Source organism: Dichotomopilus funicola, assembly GCF_033296635.1.
Source record: "Dichotomopilus funicola strain CBS 141.50 unplaced genomic scaffold C8A04scaffold_54, whole genome shotgun sequence".
NCBI lineage: Eukaryota > Fungi > Ascomycota > Sordariomycetes > Sordariales > Chaetomiaceae > Dichotomopilus > Dichotomopilus funicola.
The window spans coordinates 166,756-187,978 of NW_026944075.1; the positions used below are offsets into that span (position 1 = coordinate 166,756).

Below are 21,223 nucleotides of genomic sequence, written 5' to 3' on the forward strand. Positions count from 1 at the left end.
TTTTCTTCTGTAAATTTTCTAAGTTTATCTCTTCAGCCAGGACATAAAAGAGAGACATGGCTTTGCTCAAACACATCCACCCCTGAACCCATCACCCCATCCTATCAACAAAAGTTCCACCCCATCTCCTGAGTCCTGACCACCCATCCGGTCGTTCAACCTGCCCCGGGAGCCCCCATAACCCCATAACCCCACGATCCATCAATGGTGACCCCAAAAGGCTAATTACTCGCCGCAAGTGTTGTGGCTCTGGCACACATTGTTGGCGCCAATGACACCGCAGCAGTACAGGCCGCCACAGCACTGTTTGCCGAGGACGCTGCTGGCCTTTTTGTTGCAGTAGCCGAGGTTGCCGACACACGCCCTTTCGCTGAGCTGGAGGGGGTGGTGTTTTGTTAGTATTTATCTCTTATCGTGTTCACTGTGACGGGGTCCCTAGGACGGGGAGGAAAGGAGTCCTGGGTGGAGTTAATAGCTTACCTCGGGCGGGACTGCGCTGGCCACGGCGAGGGTGGCGGCGAATGCGAGAGTGAGGAAGTTGGTGAGCTGCATTTTGATTTATTGTGGATGTACTGTGGTGGTTGTTGTGGAATGGTTGAGGAATGGTTGAGTTGGGGACGATTGGGTTGAGGAGTGAAGAGGATATTTCGATGGGCTTTGGCGCTCTATTTATCACCTTCGAGAGAGACAACGTAACCAAGGGACCTACTTGATGGAGACTCCTGATTCCACAACTTGTTCCTACTTCGCCTCCACCTTCAAGTCGTCCGTCGCAATCTTTCGCTCATAGCTGACAACATAAGTTGTCACACGGACTCAATCTGGCACAAGATCGTCGTCAACTCGTGGAGGATAGTATTTGGTTGGTCCTCTCACAGCTCCTTCGCTCCTAGTGTTGATTGCATCTAGTTTTGCCGAGGCCATTGTCTAGCTTCTCAATCCATGATTCCACTAGACAGCTTGCTGCTTGAGACTTCGCAACTGCACTCTAATAGCCAAATTAGGTAGTTCTCCGACACCCCACAAGACGCCAAGCTGGGCATGCGATAGTTTTTCTGACTCAGACTACAAGGAAACACCGATTCATAAAAGCCGTCACGTAGCGTCGTCGTAGCCCAAGCCACTCATAAGTGTTGAGGGTAAACATGCACTAGATAACAGCTCGGGCAGTGCCTGCCGACGGGTCGGCCACTCCCTAAAGGTACTTGATATGCAGATCGCTGCGGCGGAGCGCGTGCTGTACCAATCGCATACGACTTTTGCACTTCGGTCTCAGTTTAAGTCGGCTCCAGCATATGCCGTAAGCATGCACCGGAATGAATTTACACCACACAGTAGCGTCTGCTGACCGTTACATTTGGAGAGTCTTTGGAATCATTTTCGGGGCCCACTCTAAGACGAGTTACGATCATCGATTCATCACAAAATCAAACCAGCCGGGTTAACTATTCCTACGCCGTCGTGACCTTCACAACCCGAATGTCATGAAGCTCAATATCAAACGACACGCTCGACCCAGTGCCCGTCTGGCCGGTGTACACCTCCTCCCAGGAATAATCACCGTCCTCCAGCCCAGGCACATCCTTAAAGTTCACCGCATAGGTGCCCCCTTGCGTCCCGGCAACCAACCCAATCACCACACCATCGCTCAACGGGCCCGCCCAGTACGGGTAAATCTTCCCATTCACCGGCTCCGGGCTGTTAGCCGGCCGGAACGGCGCCGCCGCCTTGCCGAGCGAGTCCTGGTTGATATCGATCAGGCCCTTGTTGCTGACCAGCTTGAGGATGTCGGAGGGGATGTTGTCGAGGTCGAGGCCCAGGACGAGGGGGGACTTGGCGATCGCCCAGAGACCGAAGTGGAGGCGGCCTTCGGCGGCTGAGATCTTGGATGAGCCGAGGTACAGCATGTCCAGGTCGTTGAAGCCGCCGGGACCGCTGTACTGGGCGATGGAGCCGGCTGCGCTGGCGATGCGCTCGATGCTGGCCCAGTCGCCCCAGTTGTCGACGCTCATTCTATCAATGGGTTAGAACTGTAACTGTCGTTCAAGGAACTGTGAGTTGCTCACCTCCAGGAGTGTCCATATTCTGCACCCCACTCCCACACGTTATCACGCCCCCAGTTGCACAGGTTAAAGTGAATCGGGTGCGTCTCCTGCGCGGCGATGATAGCATCGCGCATCGGCGCATACCACGTCTTGGTGCTGCCGGACGGCCGCCCGCAGGTCTGCGGCGGCGGGTTGTCCAAGCAAGGAGTGTAGCAGTTGTCGTACTTCCAGAAGTCCACGCCCCATTCGGCGAGCTGGGCGACGTCAGAGGCAGCGTGTGTGCTGCCGTCGCTGCCTGGGTAGCCGGCACATGTCTGTTGGCCGGCACAGCCGTACAGACCGAACTTGAGCCCCATGCCGTGGATTTGGTCGGCCACGGCTTTGATTCCGTTGGGCCACTTGTTCGGGTCGGGAACCAGCTTGCCGTTGCCATCGCGGGACTTGGTCAGCCAGCAGTCGTCGATGTTGACGTCTGGGTGGCTTTTAGCAAAATGGTAATTTGAATAAGATGCTGGGTGTAAGACGACGTACATTCATACCCAAGGTCCTTGAGACCCAGCGAGACGAATTTGTTCGCGGTGTCGAGGGCGTATTTCTCGGAGGCGGAGTTACACTGCGCAACATTCTGAGGTTTGTGTTAATAGCTTAATCCTGGATCCTGGACTAACACGCGGTTTCAGGTGGCATTTCTTACCCAGCTACTCCATCCCAAATGCGGCGTTCGGCCAATGCCGTCGTCCAGCGCGTGGACGGCCAGGAGCTGGCCCGCGGCCAAGGTGAGGATACCGGCCTTAATTGTCATTTCAACGGTTTTGAAGGAATAGAGAGACTTGGCTTAGGACGAGGATACAAGTCCAAAATCCGGGGTAATCGACTTGATCGCCCCTATTTATCTCTTTTTCTCAAAGTTTGTCCAAAAAAGGACGTCGGACGTAAAAACCGCCTTCCAGGAATCGGAACTTCGAGATCGTGGTCGTTATGGTTGTTCACTGCAACCAGTCCCCGTCACGATATGCGTGCCAATCACGGGGCGCCTCCCGTCGTTTATATTCTCTTTCGGCAATGAGCTTCCTGATCGATTGGCGGATGCTTCAGGGGTCTCGGTTGATTTTCTCCGGCAAAACGTCAAGTACCCAAACTAGCGGAAGAATCTCGGTGCGCGACTTAGCCCGAGATCAAAACTAGTGTAGCTTTGAGCTGCCGGATGAGAGTCTTCTTAAACCATTTATCTACCGTCAGGTGAGAGATGGGAGAAACAACAACTTGATGCTTGATTGAGACACGGTGGGTCTTGTCCTGAGGAACTGCGGGGGTGGCGCCGCTCAGGTGTTCCCCTGGGAAGCGCTCTGTGGAAAGCCGCAGCGGGCCGTTGGCAGCCGGTGAATTCCCGCTGAAGACAGAGCTGGCGGCCGCGGCCAACGGTCCCGGGTGCCTGGACACAGAGACTGGGAAGGCGCATGGGTTCGCATCCCTGCCAGATTGGGAAAGCGCTTTTGCATCTCACATTCTCACTCGAAGGTTTCTCTTTTCATCTCTTCCAGGTTCTTTTTCCTCGTTCTCTCACGTTGTCTTCTTTTCTTGGTCATAAATCTTACCAATGGCCATCCGTCATAACCGGTGGCGACCAGTGGCGCGTCGGAGCGGCCATTTTTCGCAGCCAAATTCGAATTCATCCAATGAGCGATGATTGATGAAAATAACAAGAATGTCGCCGCGACTATCTTTGTGGGATGTGCTGCGTAGTTACACAGGAGGCCGCCTCTGGATGTTGGTGACCACCGCCGTTATCGCAAGGCGTCGAAACCAGCACATTGCCTATTTTCCGAAACGGGGCTGACCCATCAAAGCCCATTGCATTCAGGCCCGACACGGCGGATGTCGGTCAGGCTTGAAAGAACCTGGGGGCCGCGTGCGTCATTGGCAGACGGCGGCCACGAGAGAAAAAAGGAGACAGCCTTGTCCGTCGCTTTCGAACGAACAGCAGCTCGATCTGCCTGAGTGTGGAACCCGGATCTGCTTGTGGCATTCCGGGACCAATGAGCACCGCCTGGCCGGCCGCGACAGAGCCTGATCACACGGGGTCTCTGCGGCAAACCCCCCCGTTCGCTCCCCCGCGCTGTCCAGCGTGGCAGCATGCGAGCGTTAGTTGTCGGTTGGCATGCAGTCACGCCCGTTTGCAGCGTCATTCCGACCCCGGCTTTGGACTTTTCTCGTCAACACCCATTCCCCAGTGGTGCAGCCTTATCAACGGTTGAGGGACTTCGCCAGCTGCTGCGCTCCGAGGACGACGGCGAGACACAAACGACGACCGAGCCGGAAAGAGGGGCTTTCATGGCATCGCCGGCCAACGTTGCAACCACCGTCCAGTCTCGAACACACCCCCGCACTTATCGCTCCCGGATGCTGTTTCCCTCTCTCATCGGCGAACCGCCCCGACGCCGACCATGGAAACAGGCTACTATGGTGACGAGTCCGCGGATGAGCAACAAAACGCGCAGCCGAATCCCGAGTTTCTCCTGGCCCCGTTAAACGCCGCAGCCCGCAAGGTGGTCAACCACGAGAACAACCAGTCATTACGCACCCTCGTCAACGACACCATCGGTTTGTGGTGCAGCTTCTCCAGCCAAGGAAAACCGGTCTACACCCTGGGTAGCGATGAAGACGTCGACATCTATTTACCCGACACAAAATCGAGCAGCAAGGGCTCACCGCATATCTCGGGTGTCCATGCATCGTTTAACCTGGTGGAAAAAACGGGCGCGATATTACTGTTCGACGAATCCGACAACCACACGGTCGAGCCGCTCTCTTCCAGCAACTCCTACACCGTCAAGTTCCGACACTCCAAATCGGTCCTCGTGGCGCAAGGCATCAACCCCAGGATAGCCCTGGGCCAAGACCAATGGTACCAGTTCGAAATACAATGGCACTCAGAGGGGTTGTACGACTTCCCCAAGGACGAGCCTTATAGGATGGGGCCTAGGAGCTCACGGACGAAGAAATACCTGTTCGGAGGGGACATTGGCGCTGGCTCGTACGGTGCCGTGTCCTGGGCCATGGATGCGACCAACGGCCGGATCGTTGCCGTCAAAAAGTTCCACAAGCTGTCTGGCAAGAATCTCGAGTTTGCAACGCGGGAGATTGCTAACTTGTTTCGGATCACCAAGGACGACTCCATCAAACATGTAAGGCATGACGGGATTGTGGCCGAGTTGTTTTTATCGCCCTGGCCTTTGGATGCACTGAAGCTGACTGTGCATACTAGGAACACATTCTGCAGATTTTGGACTACTTCGGTGGTGGAAAGGGCGATGGTTGGGGAGAGATCATGATGCCGCTCATGAAGGGAAACCTCAAGGCCTTGATCGATAAACACACGCCAAGAGAGGACCACCGCGGGATCTCCGACCTGGTTCTACGCCAGATGCTTCTTGCCTTGGAGTGCATCGCCCACCACAAGATCATCCACCGGGATGTGAAGCCGGAGAACATTCTCTGGGATTTGGACGAGTCGACAGGGACCTACCGCTTTTGCCTCGGTGATTTTGGGCTGTCGAACGACCCGGAACTGGCCCGGACCGCTGCGGGGACAGAACCGTTCATGGCCCCCGAGGTCTTTGGCAGGAAGCGCCAAACCACGAAAGTCGACATTTGGTCGCTGTTCGCCACCATTGTTTGGACTCGCACACCTACGTTTCGACAGAGGTGCTCTCAGATGGGAGCCCTCAACTTACATGCCTGGCTGGTGGAGTTCGCGAAGACAGAAGACTACGCGAACATCAAGCGGATGGCTAGCATGGAACCCAAGAAGCGGCCGTCAGCAACAGAGCAGCTGGCGATCCTCGACGGTCAGTTCGATGACGAAGCCAGCGTGGACAGCTACGGTAGCACGAGCGGAGACGAGTTGGGCGATGACCTGAACGCCCACTTCTCCAACGTTTTGAACCTGCAGGATGGCACGCCCGGCCTGATGTTTGGCTCGGGAAGCTCCGGCGCGGTCACGTCGCCGGAGATGCCGTACTATGAGCCGTACCTGAGTGGCGTGCTCCAAGAGTCGTACATGAGTACTCGTGGAGGGCCGAGCAAGGGTCACTATGGAGATGTGGCGGACGGCGCAGATGCCCCGAGGGGATACCATGTTCGTGTTTACGCTTTGCAAATCCCCAAGTTCAATTCAGTAGTGCTAATCCGTGACACACAGCAGCACTATGTTAACCCTTACACGAACCCATACGGCCCAGCCGTCGCCCGCAACAGTGGGAGCGGGACAGAAGTCCCGGATAACTGGACTGCCGTGGCGCCTACGACGGTCGAAGCCGTTGACGAGCCGACCGTAGAAGAGTTTCCACGAAGAAAGCACAAGGGGAAGCACCGGGCCTAGAAATGGCTCAGTTGCACTCCTTCCTTGCTTGAATCGACCCATCTACTTGGGTCCGACTAACGTTTTCTGCACGATGATGTGCTGCATATTCTTATGTTTCTTGGGTCTTGGCATAGCACGGCATTGTTGGACGGACAAGGTTTTGGGGGGGTGCATAACGATCTCCATCTCTATCTACGCTATCACGATTTGACGAGGGATCTAGCCTGCGTCTGGGTCGACACCACACCTACCACCATGTAGAGTGTGTACGTACACCTGGATTAGCGTGTTGGCTAAATAACGGAGAGGCAAGAAAGGAACAAGTGGACTGGCTCTCTTCAGGGAGCACCGACGCTGAGGTGGAGGAACAAACCTATTTACGTTTTGCGCTGATCGAGAGCGAGCGAGCGCGGCTGCGCATTGCAAGGGGCGATTTGGGCGCCGCATGTTTTTTTATTGGTTACATTGTGTCAGAAATCCAGATTGTTACTGTTAGGTGATCTCTTGGGTGTGTTGCGTGACTGCATTTGCCATTGTCATAAAAGGGGCCAGTACACCACCATTCTGCGAACCCTAAGTTCGTTCCGCGACTTACGATACCTTTGCTGTATCTCATGCGACTGACCGTGACAGTTCACCTGTTGTTTCCGAAGCTTGGAATCCCCTTACCGTTAAACACTCGCATTGTTACACTCACTAAGCTGTTCTGACACACAACCGTGGCTGTGGCACGGCTGACAAAAGCCGGGTTACCGGGTAATCTTGCATCGATAACCCCGGGACGAATAGCTCAGGGGTAGAGCAACCGGCTGCAGTCCGGTAGGTCACGCGTTCAAATCGCGTTTCGTCCTTTTGTTTTTGGGCAGTCCTGTGTGATGTTTTTGTAATGTATCTAGGGAGCCGGGTTGGGGTTTGGGTTTGTTGGTTGCTGTGGAATGAGTGTTGAGTTGGTGTTTGGCATGTAGAAATGACGGGTGGATCGTTTCTAAGTACGCCTTGACTTTACGGCATCGATGCAAAGTTGCAAACTCATGCCTGATTACTTTATTGTCTAAATCTTAACCCGGTCGTAAGTAATTACATACAAGCCAATTATATCTTTGCCTCTCTGGTCCGTCTAATTATGCCTCCTGTTGCTCGCCCTCTTCCCGAGTCTCGTTCTGAGTCTCTTCCACTGTCTCATGTTTATACAACCTAATATTCACAAACATGGCAAACACCCCCAAATCATACGCCAACCTCAACCCCCCCGCCACCACAAACGCAATCCAAAACCTCCCACCCCCGGCCAACACCCCCGTAATACTCGGCCCCGTCATCGACGCCACCGTCCTCACCACACTCGTAATCCCCATCACCGCCGTCCTCTCTTCGGCTCTCACCACCGCCGCGATCAACGCCGCCCGCGGCGCCTGGTCCATGTTATTCAGCCCGACGCGAAGTAACAACAGCCCAAACGTCAGGGGCACGGTTTGCGCTAGGGGGAAGACGAGTACCGCGGCGGAGGAGGGGATGTGCGTGAAGACCATGGTGTTGACTAGGCCGATGTGGCGGGCTAGGGGGCCGGCGAAGATGTTGGAGAGCGCCGCGAGGAGGTAGCTGGTGGACACGATGTCGCCGAGGGCGGATTTGGGGAGGTGGGGGAATTTGCGGGCTGTGTAGTAGGTTGTTAGCGACATGTTGGCCATGCCGTCGGCGAGGGAGTCGACCATGAGGAGGAACCAGAGGATGGACATGATGGAGAGGGAGTCCCGGGAGATTTGGGAGGTCCAGCTGCGTTTGGCTGGTGGTGTTTCTGTGGTTGTGGTGGTCGTGGAGGGTTCAGAGGCACCCAGCAGCCGTTCTGTTTCACCGTTGTTGTTGTTGTTGTTGTTGTTGCTGTCGTCGTTCTGGCCGTCGCTGTGGTCGTCATTCTGGTCCTGAGCAACATCCAAAGGCTCCGCTCGCCTCAACTCACACCTCTCCGACAAAGCCATCGCACACGCCATACTAACCCCCCCCATAACCAAATACAACCCAAAACACGCATGATACGCATCCACCAGCCTCCACCCCCCCTTCCCGCTCACCAACCCCTCCACAATCCTCCCCGCCATCTCCGTCCCCACCGAACTCCCCAAACTCGCCAACGTAACATACCAAACCAACACATCCGCCCTCGTCCCCGGCGTAGTCAACTCCGACACCATACTCTCCTCAATCGCCCGAAACGGCCCAAAATCCCCCCCCGTCGCGCTGATAACCCCAACCACCGCCGCACCCAGTAACACCCAAAACCCCTCGCACAAGGCAAACACCGTCCCGGAAACCATCATCAACCCCGCGCCAAACACCAACGTCCTTCTTCGCCCTACCCCATCGGCCACGAGCGTCAAAACCAGCGAGAGAACGACATCTCCGAGCAAAGTAAGCGTCATGAACAACCCGATCTGGGCGTCAGTGAAGCCGAGTTCGGCGAAGAAGAGAGCGAGGACGAGGGAGCTGGCACCGTAGGCGAACATGCGGGAGGTGCGGGCTAGGATGATGAGGAAGGCGTCGCGGCCTGTGGTGGTGAGGGAGGGGAGGCCGGATTCGTGGTGCAGGGTTTGGAGGAGGGTGGTTAGTTTGGGCATTCTGTCTTTTTTTCTCTTGTAGAGATTCCCGGGTGCTGAGGAAATGGTGTTTGGCGAGTTTATGGAAGAGAGATAAGTTGAGATCCGTTGGACTATTAAACAAATAAATGAACCAAGAAACGAAGCGGTCGGCTCAAGAGATCTTTATTTTTATTTATCCCTTCCCATTTCTTATTTTCTTTCCAACGAAATTTTCCAAAAAAAAAAAAAGAAGCCTGAGCTGCCGAGCCTGGCCTCCGTCCTCAACCCATCCCCGCGTTAGCCCCGCCGGCCGTTGCGCAATCCGAGCGGAACAAATGGGGTTACTTGGTCAGTTTAAAGACTCAACGAAGGAGTCATCGGGGCCCATCCCGGTGGGCTCGCTCGGAGCCGGTTTCGGCGCCGGGAGAGAGTCAGCCCCACCTTTCCTTTTGTGGTAAGTGGGCGGGGACTCACCACAAGAAGTTGAGGACGGAGTGACGGCCGAACGCTCGTATCTGCGATATCTCCGTGTAAGTCGGGCATCACAGACGACGCGAGACCGAACTTGACAAGGCAAAGGGAAACTGCCACGAATGGGGAGCGCAAAGGAGGATTTTAAACACGGAATACAATGTTTGGTTCATGGCAGAGTCTATTACCAATGCCGATGTGACTGGCTGCCCTCTGCAGCACAGCACTCCCCCTCTTGATATACACATTACTACTTTCTAACGATGCGGTCCCGCCAACCCCGATGCAGCCTCAGTTTCCTGCCTATACCCCAAGTCCTGTAACCACCAAACCTATTATTGACAGCGCCTCATAACATCATCAAGCCTGTGCCCCCTTGCCCAAGGCCGAGCTCCTTGACCAAAAACCACCAGTGCGCCGTCCCAACCTTTTATCCCGCCAACGCCAGTAAGCCATAAATAAAGTGAAAAGATAATAATAGAGAGACTTTTGCGGTTAAACCCATTCAAGGTTTTCGCAAGCCTGTCCAAAACCCCTGCCGTGTGACGGCGAGGTCCAACGTGGTGATTATTGTATGATGACAAGCGGAAAACGTATACCAAAGGAAAAAAAAATACTTGGCAGTTTATGAGAATGAGAACTGACTGGGACAACGGCGCCACTGGGTCGCCGGGTGATGTCCAGAAATAAACAAGTGAAGAAAGACACAAAATGGAGCACATAACTTTCATGAAGTACACACACTGGAGCATGCATACCCAGATGAGAAAAAATGAACAAAATCTGGTGCGGACACGAAGTTTGGCGATGAAGCGAGAATATGTAAGTGAGGTACACCAAAGCGGTGGTACCTGAAATGAGAAATCAGGGGGAAAGTCTGTATGTGTTGAGAATACTATAATTCGGTGAAGAATTGACGAGAAAGGAAATAAAAAGAGAAGAATGTTTTTGTTTCTTCTTTTTTTTTCTTGTTTTTTTTTCTGTTTTGGTAAAGAGTAGTCGATCAGCACGGCGTCAACCACGTTTACTGTCCCATCGCAGTAAACGTCAAGTCGAACGGCATATCCGGCACATCATCGTCCCTCGGAGCCTTCAAGTTCGCCGGGGGTAGCAGCTGGTCCATGTACATGCTTGCCTGCGTGACCGTCGCAGTCGACGACACCGGCGAGGTGTACCCATGCCCATTGCCCTGGCCCTGAGACGAACCCTGGCTGTTGCCATCCAGGCCGGCAATCGAGGCTGTGATGCTGTTCTGCTGCTGCAGGGGTTGGCCGCCAGCACCGTTGGTATTCTCCACGGCCCCGGCGCGGTAGTCAAACCCGGACGATGATAGCGGCATGCCAGGAAGTGGAGCAGGCATCGGTGGCTGCGTGAACATAGTCGGGACTGAGTTGCTATTACCGTCGCCGTTGTTGGTATTCCTGTACATCTCAGCTAGGTGCGCGTCGAGATCGCCGTGAAATGTGGCCAAGTCGATCGTTTGGCCACCGAATGCCTCGCCCATCCCCGCAAACGCAGCAGTGGCGTCAAATCCGTCCGCGGTCATCATCCGCATGGGATGGCCACGAGCAGCCGCAGTCACAGTTAGACCGGCACCGTTGGAATACCGCCGGAAGGAGGCGTCGGCAAACTCGGGGCCAAGGCCCTCGGGCTCCACGTCCATGTTGTTGCCGATGGACTCGACGCCGTCGGCGAGGAGAGCGCCGGCCTGGTCCATGGGCACCGTGATTTCGACCATCCATTGCTTAAGCTCGGTCATGGGCGGCCAGTCACCACCACCTTTGCCACCGCGCTTCTCTCGCTCCTCCTCGACCTTGATGGGTTGGCCTCCGTTCTTGCCGTTGGCCGGACCGGCCACGCTCTTGCGGGGCTTGACCTTGAAGTGGGTGCGACGGAGATGGGCAGCCGCGTTGTAGTAGGCACCGTACTGCTTGTTCTGGGAGCACTGCTTGCACTCGTGGAGCGGCTTGACTGCGGTCTCGTTGTGCGGAATGCCATGGAGCGCCGGGTCGCGGCAGATCCACTTCTTGACCATGCTCTTGTGCTTGGCTTCCGTGTGTCGGCGCAGTTCATGTTCGCCGCGGAATCCCTCAACGTGGTCGGTACATTGGTTGCACAACACCTTGGGGTGCTTGGGGCGCTCGTACTTGGTTTTGGCGATGGCGGCCTTTCCGTCCTTGTTGTTGTTGAGGGCGGCCTCCGCGGTGTCATCGTCGTCAGCTGATCCAGTCGCTGGCTTGGGCTGAAGATGGCGAGACTTGGCCGCATAGTTTTGCCGAGCAAGGGCCTCTTTAGCCCGGAACTTAAGCGACGAGTTCGACTTGATGCTATCGTGCGACACCGACCGTTCCATGTCTAGGTGCCCAGCCGAGTACTGAACGCTGGCCTCTTGGGGCGACGGCGCCATGGACGAGACTGCCGAGTGCATGCTGGATTGGGAGAGCGACGGCTGCATGGGATGCTGGTGCCCAGGGACCGTCGGCTGGGACGGGGCTGCGGTGGGATACGCATAGGAGAACGCGCCCCCTTGCATGACGATGATGCCAGAGTCTTCTGAGGCACGTTTCCCAAGCAACGGTGGCGGTTGCGTGGCGATGGGGCTCGGCCGGCAGCTGGCGACCGAATGCTGCGATTGAATGCGGACCATCTCGTTGAACTGGTTGGAGATGGAGGCGCCATCGTTGAGATTGCTGTTGCACCGCGACATCGGGGCCGTGTCGATCGTCGGACCCGAGGTCAAAGACCCGAAGGCGGACGGGAAGCTCGAGCATGGGTGTTGCTCAGCGTCTTGCCTTGGCAGGAATGTCGACGTGGGAATATCGATGGGCGAGATGCCTGAGAGCATGCCATCCTCCTGCATCGAGAGGTACTCGTCCACCCCGAGCTCTCGGCCAAGCCCGCCCTGGGGAACTGGGCCAGGGACAAAACCAGGGCCGGGAGCGAAGTTAGGGAGGTGGAATGGGGGCGGGGCAGGAATAAACGGGGCCGGAGCCGTCTGGGAGAGGTAACCACCGGCTGAGCCGGGAACTGATATCGGTGATGGGGGTACAGTAAGACTCTGCCCGTTGGGCACAAAGGAGGTGGCAATGGGCCGGGAGGGCATCATCGTGGACTTGGACCGTGCCATGGGAGCTGTGCTCGTGGGTACCCCGTCGTGTGTCGTTTTTGCGCGCTTCATCTGGCGGCTCTGATCCTAGACGCAGATAAGTATGAGTGGTAACAGCTCCCGTGTTCCTCATGCCTCAGGGATGCATGGCTTCTTACCAGTGGGACTATCCTGCCATGGAGACTGTCGTTTGTGATGCTACGGAAAAGTGCGGCGCTGGTGGTGTTGGTAGCCGGAGCATTTGCTGCGAAGTTGATTCCACCGACGGAGTGTGATCGGCGGAGTACCGTCTCGTATTGTTCCATCAAAGCGAGCTTCTCCTGTTCGTTCTTCTCGATGGCAGCCCGGAGCTCGAGCTCTAGGGGTTGACTGGGTTGACTCATCCTACGTCGATGATATGCTGATATGCTGAGACAAGTGCTTTGCAGATGTCGGGGTGGTTTGGCAAAAATGGGTCGACCCGACGCTCTGGTTCCGAGTGGGGGGGCGTTGATGGGTAGGGCGACGAAAGAAGCAGGCTGAACGTTTGGCAGCTTGCCACGGTCAAGGTGTCAGCCTGTGACAAACCGGCAACGAGCTTCTCGAAAATGGGACCAGGTCGAGGGCAGTTGCTTGCAGGTCGAAGATGCAGAGGAAGTAAGTTGTTGTTTTTTGGTGTGGGTGTGTGGGTGTGGAAAATGAAAACCAGGAAAGAGCAGAAAGAAAAGCTCGGGAGGTTCCTGAGAGAAAACGATATTTATCCACTCCAAGACTCCACGAGGCCTCTCTCTCAAGTGCGCAGTCTCAGTGCGCAGGTCGTGGGCCTTGGGACTCAAAAGTCTCGACTCGGCACACTGTATGCGGGATGAGGTGTTGCTGAAAGGACCTGAGTCGGGTGTGCAGGATGGCCAGAGGGAGCCAAGGTGCAGACGGGAAGTTGGAACAGTGAACAGTTTTCAGGAATTCGGGAATTCAGGTCGAGATGCAAGCTGCACTCCCGATCGAACTTGATGGTGGGCGAGTTGGGACGAGACGGCTCTGGCGGCTCTGATGTGGTGCCAGGCACACAACCCACTCACACCCAAACGAGCGAAAAGGTGACGGCCCATCCATGGATCAACGGTGTTACTGACAGGGGCGGTCGAGAGCAGCTCTGATTGATGCATTGGAACCCGGCACCGCCCACCGACCCCGGATTGGAATCGGCCAGCCGGTCTCGACGCCCCCAAGCGGGTCCAGCGAGCTGTGTGACGAATCTGAGGCCCTGGAAGCGCGCCAAGAACGTGCCCCGAAAGAGAGATCAGCTCCCCATTCGAAGTTCTCATCAGAGTGACAGAGATTCAGAGCAGAAGAAGGGACGGACGGGGATCGAACAATTCACCAGCACATGGTTTGTTTGTTAGTTAACGTTGACTCCAAAGTAGGTCCTAACCCGGCCGTTTCATTTTCGTTATCCATTGAGCTGGTCCTAAAGACCCATCGAGGGATCGAGGGGCATTCGTTTTGCGAGGTTGCAGGGCAACAGCAGCATGTGGTGTGTCCGTCTTGCGATCCCCCGCTGCAACAGTCAGCCAACTGAACGAATGCCAAAGCAAGGTCGGCCAATGCATGAGCCGGTGCCCGGCTGGAAAGGGGATTGGAAGGGTGAGCTCGCAGTCTGGTGTTCCAGCACGACGTCGGCCATTGGCCCGTTGGCTCACCCGTGAATCGTCAGTGGCCAGCGGTCGATGACTGGATGTGTGCCCCGGGGAGGAAGGGAGCAAGGGGAGCAAAACTCCGCTCATCGCTCATCGGTTTTCCGGCGGAGGGGTCCAGTGGCTTGCCGTGGGAAACCTTCGTGTCCCACAGCGCCATTGCGGGGGGGGGGGGGGGGGTTTGGAAGGGCCGCTGACGGCGAACCGGATCGTCGAAACTGGAATCGCCCGGGGGTTGCGCAACCCCATCCAGTGAGGATTGAGCAGCCTGGGCACAGCGCTTCTCGCATGCAATCAGGCCGCGCTGCTCACGAGGGCAATTGCGCGGGATGTTGCCATCGGCTTGTTCTGGAACACTTCGTCCGAGATCCCCCGGTGCTGTGTTGGAGACACGCCAGTTGGCAGAGCGCAATTTCGGGGCCTACACGCCAAATCTGGGGGACGGGATGAGAAAGGTCTGGAAAAGCGAGGATGTGTGGTTGCAGATTGACCAAGTCCCTCCAGTACCAGTTGCGAGCTCGCGACATTCCCGAAAGCGATGGAAGCAGGAGCGAACGAGCTCTAAGAGCTCCTTCCTTTGCGTGCCCTCAAGAGACCAAACGGAAGTCGCAAATGGTGTTTGTTGGGCAGGCAACAACATGCCTTTCCGCAAGGAAAGAGCTAACTAACGTTACTCCGTACTGAGCCAGTCAAGACCAGTTTGCTGTGGCTTCGAAGAGTTCCACTGAGCCACGATGAGATGACTCGATCTCTTCTCACAATCATGCACTGTGCACTGCTTTCTTCACAAACTTCAAACCTGTCCCCCAATGGGTTTCTTCGACACAGGAGGGGATGCGGCGCGATTCCCGAATCAGCGCCAAAAAGCATGGCCTCGTGCCTCCAGGGGTCGCAATTGTCACTCACAGAGTGTTCGAGTTGCTGTCCGCAATTGGCGTCGAGTCAGCAAGCCACCGAATCAACTTTTTCAGTCTCTGAAACGCCGGCTCAACAACGACGACCGGAATCGCTCCCATGCAGAACGGGCCACTGCACCCTCTCTCCAAGACAGCTGTTGGCTGGCAATGCATCGCCCCGTTGTCGATTGGGCCCGCCCATCCCTTTTCCTTCTGCAGGCCCGTCACAAACGCTGCCATTGGCCTGTCTGGCCTGAGAGTGAGGCGGCCGGTGTTGACTGGACATGGATGGCCGGCACAGCGGGGCCATCTCGGTCGTCGTAAATCGCCAATCTGCCCCTCTGTTGAGTGGGCTTCGAGCAGCTTGCGAAGGTCCCGGCCTTTTGGGCAGCCCCCACCACACCTTCTTCACAGCCACGAGGCTTGAAAGCCACGCTGGCCGGGCGCGGCACCCTTGGCTTGGGCTCCAATCTTCCCACCCTGACCGCCGGCCTTGATGGCCTATGCGCCGCCTGGTGTGGTGCAGCAGCGGCGGTGCGTGACCCTTTTGAGATTGATGATTGATGCGTTGTCCATTGGCTCGCAACGACACGTCGCCGGTCACCGCGGTTTCACCTGGGCTGGCACTGTTGGGCTCCGTTCCCACCTCGGGGGCTGTCGGCATCTGGGAACAGGCAGTCTTCGTGATAACCGTCGGTCCCTGGAAGTGGGTTACATGCAGGCGACGCCAACCTGTTCGCAGGGACCGAGACGAGACACTTGACGACCCGACCAAGTCATCAACGGCATGCACACCAGGACGACAGGCACACCAGGACGACATGCACACCAAGAACGCCCTGCACGTCAACGCCAACTGCCACGAATCGTCATCCTACTTGGAGCGGGAGAACCGAGAAGGAATTTTCTTCAGCCCGGCATCTGCCCGGGCTCCCAGGGTGAGGAAACCGCGATGGGACCCACTCCGGCCCGTGGTTCGCCGTTCAAGCGCCGGCAACCAGGTCCTCTCCTTCGATGAACTGAGCCAGTCACCGGTTACTTCGTACTTCGCTAAGTTTTCGAGTGGCGCGGGGCATGTAAAACCGACACGGCGCAATTTGGCCATTCGACGACGTCGATGATTTCATGACTGTACACGTAGTGTAAATCTAAAACTTAATCACGACGGTCCTTACCTTGATCGAGGGGTTCGGTCGATCTCCGTGGATCTCCGTTTGAGTGGAGTTGGCGTTCAGGCCATGTGGTGGTGGTCTGAGACCCAAGACCCCGGAGGTCTGAAATTAAACCTCCCTTGGGGTTTGATGAAGGTACCTGCAAAACGGAGCTTGCGGAGTCATTCTCAATCGAAACAAGTAACTAAGTTAGTCTTCACGTGTGGATCTGAGAGGAGACAAACATGAGGGCGTGAACTGAACCAACAAAGGGGCAGAGAAACTCACAGTTTCATTGTTGTGAAAGGGTTGTTGATTGTGAGGGCCAAATAAGTTTTATGCAGTAAACGCACGAGCCATATCTAGGATGACATAATCGGGGATGTGGGCGCGCACGCGCCAGAAGGCAAGCCAACAGGTGTCCCCAATTCCCAATGTGGCAAGAGCCAGGGAAACAAAGTCACGAACAACAAGCTTACCACCAACTTGCCATGACCGTCAACACACAATGCGTCGCCTCAATCTGGTGCTCTTAGCATCGCTGCAGCTATGCCAAGCTCGGCAGCCCACGTTCAGTGTTCACGAGGATCTGCTTGCGCATCCCCAGGTACAGACCGGATAGCCGGGATGGCACGGAATGTTGAGAAGCCGCCGCTAACGAGAATTGTACTTCCAGTTCGAGGTGGTCTTTTCTGATGAGTTCATCTCCGAAGCCGATGCCCTTGCGATTCTCGAGTCCCCGCCCACGCACACCGCCGAGCCTGGTCTGAGTAAAGTGCGTGAATCCGCGCCTGCCGAGATTTCGGCGTCGAAAAGCGGAAGTGGCACAAGTACTAGCGACAATGGGGAGGAAGAGGACGATGACGACGCCCCGATTGCGGAAACATACGAGCTGATCAACCATGATCCATGGCGCTACCTCTGTTCCGTGCCCGTCATCGCTCCGCCGCCCACACTCAACCGAACGGCCACCGAGTTGGCGAAGGCTGAGGAGGCCCGGGAGCTAACTAGGGCTTCGGCTAAGGGCTGGGAACTCATGAGCGGTCTTGACGGGCAGTGCTTATACTTTATGTCGGGGTGGTGGAGCTACAGTTTCTGTTACGACGATACGGTTGTGCAGTACCACGCTATCGCGGGGGCCAAGCCAGGCGAGCCACCCGTCCGAGACGAGACCACACCGGAATACGTCCTGGGGAAAGTCCAGCACAAAACATGGAGATCGAAACGCGGGACTGGGGATGATGATGCCGAGGCGGACGGCCAGACGAAAAGCCTCGCACCACCCGATGCGCAACTTCAGATCAAGGGCGACCAGCGCTACCTCTCACAGCGCCTCGAAAGCGGGACGATTTGCGATCTAACGGGCCGGCCACGCACCATTGAGATCCAGTACCACTGCAGCCCCAGCGCGACGGGGGACAGAATCGGCTGGGTCAAGGAGGTGACCACCTGCACGTACATGATGGTGGTCTACACCCCGCGGCTCTGCACCGACGTGGCCTTCCAGCCACCCAAGCCGACCCGTGCCCACCCGATCCGATGCCGGCAGATCATCAGCAACGAAGAGGAGGAACTCGCATGGCGGTACAACAAGCTGATCGCGACCGGTGATCTGCTCAGCCAGAAACCCAAATCTGCCAAGCCGGCCGGCAAGGAACTGCCGCCGAACCACTTCGCCGGTCTTACCGTGGGCGGGGTCGTGGTGGGGTCTAAGAAGCACGTCCGCGATGCGCACGCCGACAAGCTGCCGTTGCCTCGAACTGGGGCACGCAACCTGGTCGGGCCGGTGATGAAGATTCTCGCTAGTAGAAAGCCCGGCTCCCCCAAGGTGGACCTGCTGAGCGACGCCGAGCTGGAGAAACTCGACCTCGACCCCAAGCTGGTCAAGGACGGCGTGGAGGAGATGGAGAGTGTCGCTGGGGACCGGGGCTGGTCGTTGCAGTATGTTAAAGACGGCGATGAGGTCGAGTACTACGGGGTTTTTGACGGTGAGGAGGAGGATCTGTACGGGGGGTTGGAGCCGATGGAGGGGGAGGAAGGGGTGCCGAACCCGAAGCAGAAGAAGGGCAAGGAGGATACTGGGAAGGGGAAACGGGCGGAAGGGCAGAAGCGGGCGGAGGAGGGGCAGAAACGGGGTCAGAAGGAGGAGGGGCTAAAGGGGAGAAATAAGGGACAGGGTCGGACGGCTGATGCGGAGGAGGGTCAAGAGGGGGAATGGCAGGAGGAATATCAGGAGGGGTCGCAAGAGGAGTTTTTTAAGGAGGAGCTGTAGGTTGGCATAGCGTGTTTCAATAGTTTCAATGAGTATTGCATCGTGCATCATGTTGACTGTGGTTGCCTAACTGTGGTGAACCTGTCACAATTTGTGTTCCCTGTGGTTGGCCAACAGATAAGTTTAGGTCTCGTCCACGAAAGTTGGCATAGCCCTTCCCCTCGAAGCCCGTTAACACGGTCTGACCATCACGGCCTAGTGTTGTCTTCATGGTTGAGAGGCACACGACTGAGCCATACTTTAAGCATCACTGTTGCCCGACGCTCGACATTTTTTTGGTTCATATCACATTCCCACACGCCCGGAACCCGATGCAAGGACGGTCTATTTTTACATCTCTATCACAACTAGTTTTAGTTGCGCTTTAATCCCCATCTCGACTTGTCATGGACGGTGGCCGTGGTCTGCGTCTCAGACAGTCAAAGCAAGCTAGGCCGGATAACATTAGGTGAACGCCGCTGTGGTATGTCAGTCATACAGATAAAGTCGGTCGTCTCAGAGTAGAGGATGAGAGCCAATATCAACGGCCACCGGCTGCTCGAATCCTGATCCTAGTTCCCAACCTGATAGGGAGGGGAAACCAAACAAAAAGAAATAGGGGAAAAAGAAATAGGGGAAAAAGAAAATAAAAACTTACACCAACCCCAAAGGCAAAACCCACGCCAAAAACAAATACACATTCATCTCCTGCACCTCCGCCAACACCCCCTTCATCCTCTCCTCCCCACCCTCACACACCCACCCCGATCCTGTCCCCGATCCTGGCCCTGACCCGGGTCCTGACCTTGACCCTGACCCTGACCCATCTCTCACTGCTAGACTCCTCCCCTCCGCATGATCCAAAACCCCCACCGGCCCACAAGACTCAAACCCCCCAGGCGGTTTCAACCCCAAATAGGCCATCAGACACATGACGGGGAGGATACCGCAGAGAGCGGTGGCTAGGAGTTCGAGGTAGAGGAGGGTGGGTTCTGAGAGGCGGCGGACGTGTCGGCGGGGGTCGAGGAGGGCGGAGACTTCGGACAGGTCGAGGAGGGTGGTTAGGATTATCTGGGGGGGTTAGTAAATGAGTAACTGTGTATATGGGTTGGGGGGTAAGGGTGGTGAGTGGTGGGTTGGGTGTGAGAAGGTCGGGTTGGATCTCATAACGATGCGGAATGAGATGGGTTTAGGTGTTGAGTATGAGATGGTTGTCGGTGAGATGAGACTTACCGCAATAAACGCCCCTATCATGCCGACACCATACCCCCGCGACGAAGCATAACTCGCACAAGCCAGCGTGGCGATACACAGGCCCATGGACAGGAACCGCAGGACCAGATGCAGCAGAGCGTAAGGCGCGGGGTATCGAGCGCGCGCCATGGTGCTAATGCCGGTGCCCGTTGGGCGAGACCTGGTCTCAGTGGTCTCAATAGGTTTGAGAAACTATAGGTTCGAGGTTGAAGCCAAACATCCCTTTTTCTCTTTTCGCTCTTTACCCCTCGAGTCGTCAGTTGGTTGGGTTACAGTCCCTGAACGGGAATGGGGGTGCAAATCCCGCGGGGAAGAACACGAAAGTGAGCACCAGTGACCAGGCATGATTGGGCCATTGGGGCCATTGGGGCCATTGGGCGCGTGGGATGTTGTGGTGGCATCAAACGCCCGATTGGCCCAATTGCCCAGGCGAGAGACATGCATGGGATCAACTCCTTCGGTGGTGCGAACGGGAAACCGCTGCGGATGAATGGGCGGTTGCGTTTGCGCTGCGGTGCTGCCGGGCCGTGGCACAGCGGTTGGGGTCTGCGGAAAGGCTCGGCCTAGTTCCTGACGGTTTCTGCAACCTCTGCTTGACATCAAATCGATAGAAAGGGGAATGAGGCATACTTACCAAAGCTGGGGAAACCCAAACGAGGAGCAATAGTATGGCCGAGGGTTGCTTGAGACAAGAACACATTGGAAGCGATTGATGTGGTAATTAGTTTTGAGTATAAAATGAAAATCAAGCAATTGACTGTTGATCCATTTATTATGCACTGATGCTGACTGACATTGTTGAGATCCAGAATCGGCTCTCCATTCTGATTTCGGATTCAAACATGATCTCTAGAGCATGAGCGCATTACGTTGGGTTCTAGACCCAATCAGGGCAACCTTTGATGCAAGAGCCGAAAATGGCGACTCAAATCTGAGAAGTGAAGTCGGCCCAAGTCATAATCAATAGAATGCAAGCTCCACTGAAACGTTGAGAAGCCATTTTTGGCTCCTAAATCCGAGCAGCCACAAATGGATGTCAACCGGGCTGTGTAGTCTCCGCCAAAGACCTTGTTGAAATCATGAACAAACCACGAAATTGAACAAGAAGATAGATAGGTAATTTATCATGGACAAACGTCAAACTGTTCAGAAAACCGGTAATTAAGAAATATGGCCAAGATGACGGCTGCGGCGCAGCCAGGTCAGAACAAACGCGTTTGCTGACCAGGCTCGCCAGGACATCCGATTTCAGATGCAACAAAGGTTGATGCAAGAGCCGGAAATGGCTCCAAGTCTAAGAGCCGAAAATGGCTCTGCTAAAATCATAATAGAATGCATGCTCCACTGAAACGCTAGTCAAGTCATTTTTAGCTCCTACATTATAAGAGCCACAAATGGATAGTTATTTCTCAACACCAATTAAATCAAAGCGCCATAAAT

The 21,223-nt window shown here is 55.8% G+C and overlaps 7 protein-coding genes and 1 non-coding gene across 8 annotated transcripts; 3 read left to right on the forward strand and 5 right to left on the reverse strand.

The window, feature by feature from the left end:
- Positions 1-225: 225 nt before the first annotated feature.
- C8A04DRAFT_30717 (uncharacterized protein) lies at positions 226-552 on the reverse strand (the record flags this gene model as incomplete). Its single annotated transcript, XM_062781492.1, has 2 exons — positions 226-375; positions 481-552. 2 exons carry the CDS (start codon positions 550-552, stop codon positions 226-228), a joined length of 222 nt encoding a protein of 73 aa, XP_062635099.1.
- An 899-nt stretch (positions 553-1,451) lies between these two features.
- On the reverse strand, positions 1,452-2,847 carry C8A04DRAFT_38888 (glycoside hydrolase superfamily; the record flags this gene model as incomplete). Its single annotated transcript, XM_062784377.1, has 4 exons — positions 1,452-2,013; positions 2,067-2,517; positions 2,577-2,670; positions 2,740-2,847. 4 exons carry the CDS (start codon positions 2,845-2,847, stop codon positions 1,452-1,454), a joined length of 1,215 nt encoding a protein of 404 aa, XP_062635100.1.
- A 1,642-nt stretch (positions 2,848-4,489) lies between these two features.
- On the forward strand, positions 4,490-6,426 carry C8A04DRAFT_30719 (Serine/threonine-protein kinase KIC1; the record flags this gene model as incomplete). The annotated part of the gene is made up of 2 exons (XM_062781493.1): positions 4,490-5,230; positions 5,311-6,426. The coding sequence occupies 2 exons, from the start codon at positions 4,490-4,492 to the stop codon at positions 6,424-6,426; spliced, it is 1,857 nt and encodes a 618-aa protein (XP_062635101.1).
- Positions 6,427-7,187: 761 nt separating this feature from the next.
- C8A04DRAFT_t104 lies at positions 7,188-7,259 on the forward strand. The gene has a single exon. It is a non-coding gene; the product is annotated as a tRNA-Cys (tRNA).
- A 270-nt stretch (positions 7,260-7,529) lies between these two features.
- C8A04DRAFT_13874 (major facilitator superfamily domain-containing protein) lies at positions 7,530-9,020 on the reverse strand (the record flags this gene model as incomplete). Its single annotated transcript, XM_062777885.1, has 2 exons — positions 7,530-8,297; positions 8,337-9,020. The coding sequence occupies 2 exons, from the start codon at positions 9,018-9,020 to the stop codon at positions 7,530-7,532; spliced, it is 1,452 nt and encodes a 483-aa protein (XP_062635102.1).
- Positions 9,021-10,476: 1,456 nt separating this feature from the next.
- Positions 10,477-12,941, reverse strand: C8A04DRAFT_13859 (uncharacterized protein; the record flags this gene model as incomplete). Its single annotated transcript, XM_062777878.1, has 2 exons — positions 10,477-12,645; positions 12,825-12,941. The coding sequence occupies 2 exons, from the start codon at positions 12,939-12,941 to the stop codon at positions 10,477-10,479; spliced, it is 2,286 nt and encodes a 761-aa protein (XP_062635103.1).
- Positions 12,942-16,786: 3,845 nt separating this feature from the next.
- Positions 16,787-18,550, forward strand: C8A04DRAFT_13872 (glucosidase II beta subunit-like protein-domain-containing protein; the record flags this gene model as incomplete). The annotated part of the gene is made up of 3 exons (XM_062777883.1): positions 16,787-16,885; positions 16,955-18,319; positions 18,437-18,550. The coding sequence occupies 3 exons, from the start codon at positions 16,787-16,789 to the stop codon at positions 18,548-18,550; spliced, it is 1,578 nt and encodes a 525-aa protein (XP_062635104.1).
- A 633-nt stretch (positions 18,551-19,183) lies between these two features.
- On the reverse strand, positions 19,184-19,912 carry C8A04DRAFT_30723 (uncharacterized protein; the record flags this gene model as incomplete). Its single annotated transcript, XM_062781494.1, has 2 exons — positions 19,184-19,600; positions 19,763-19,912. 2 exons carry the CDS (start codon positions 19,910-19,912, stop codon positions 19,184-19,186), a joined length of 567 nt encoding a protein of 188 aa, XP_062635105.1.
- Positions 19,913-21,223: the final 1,311 nt, after the last annotated feature.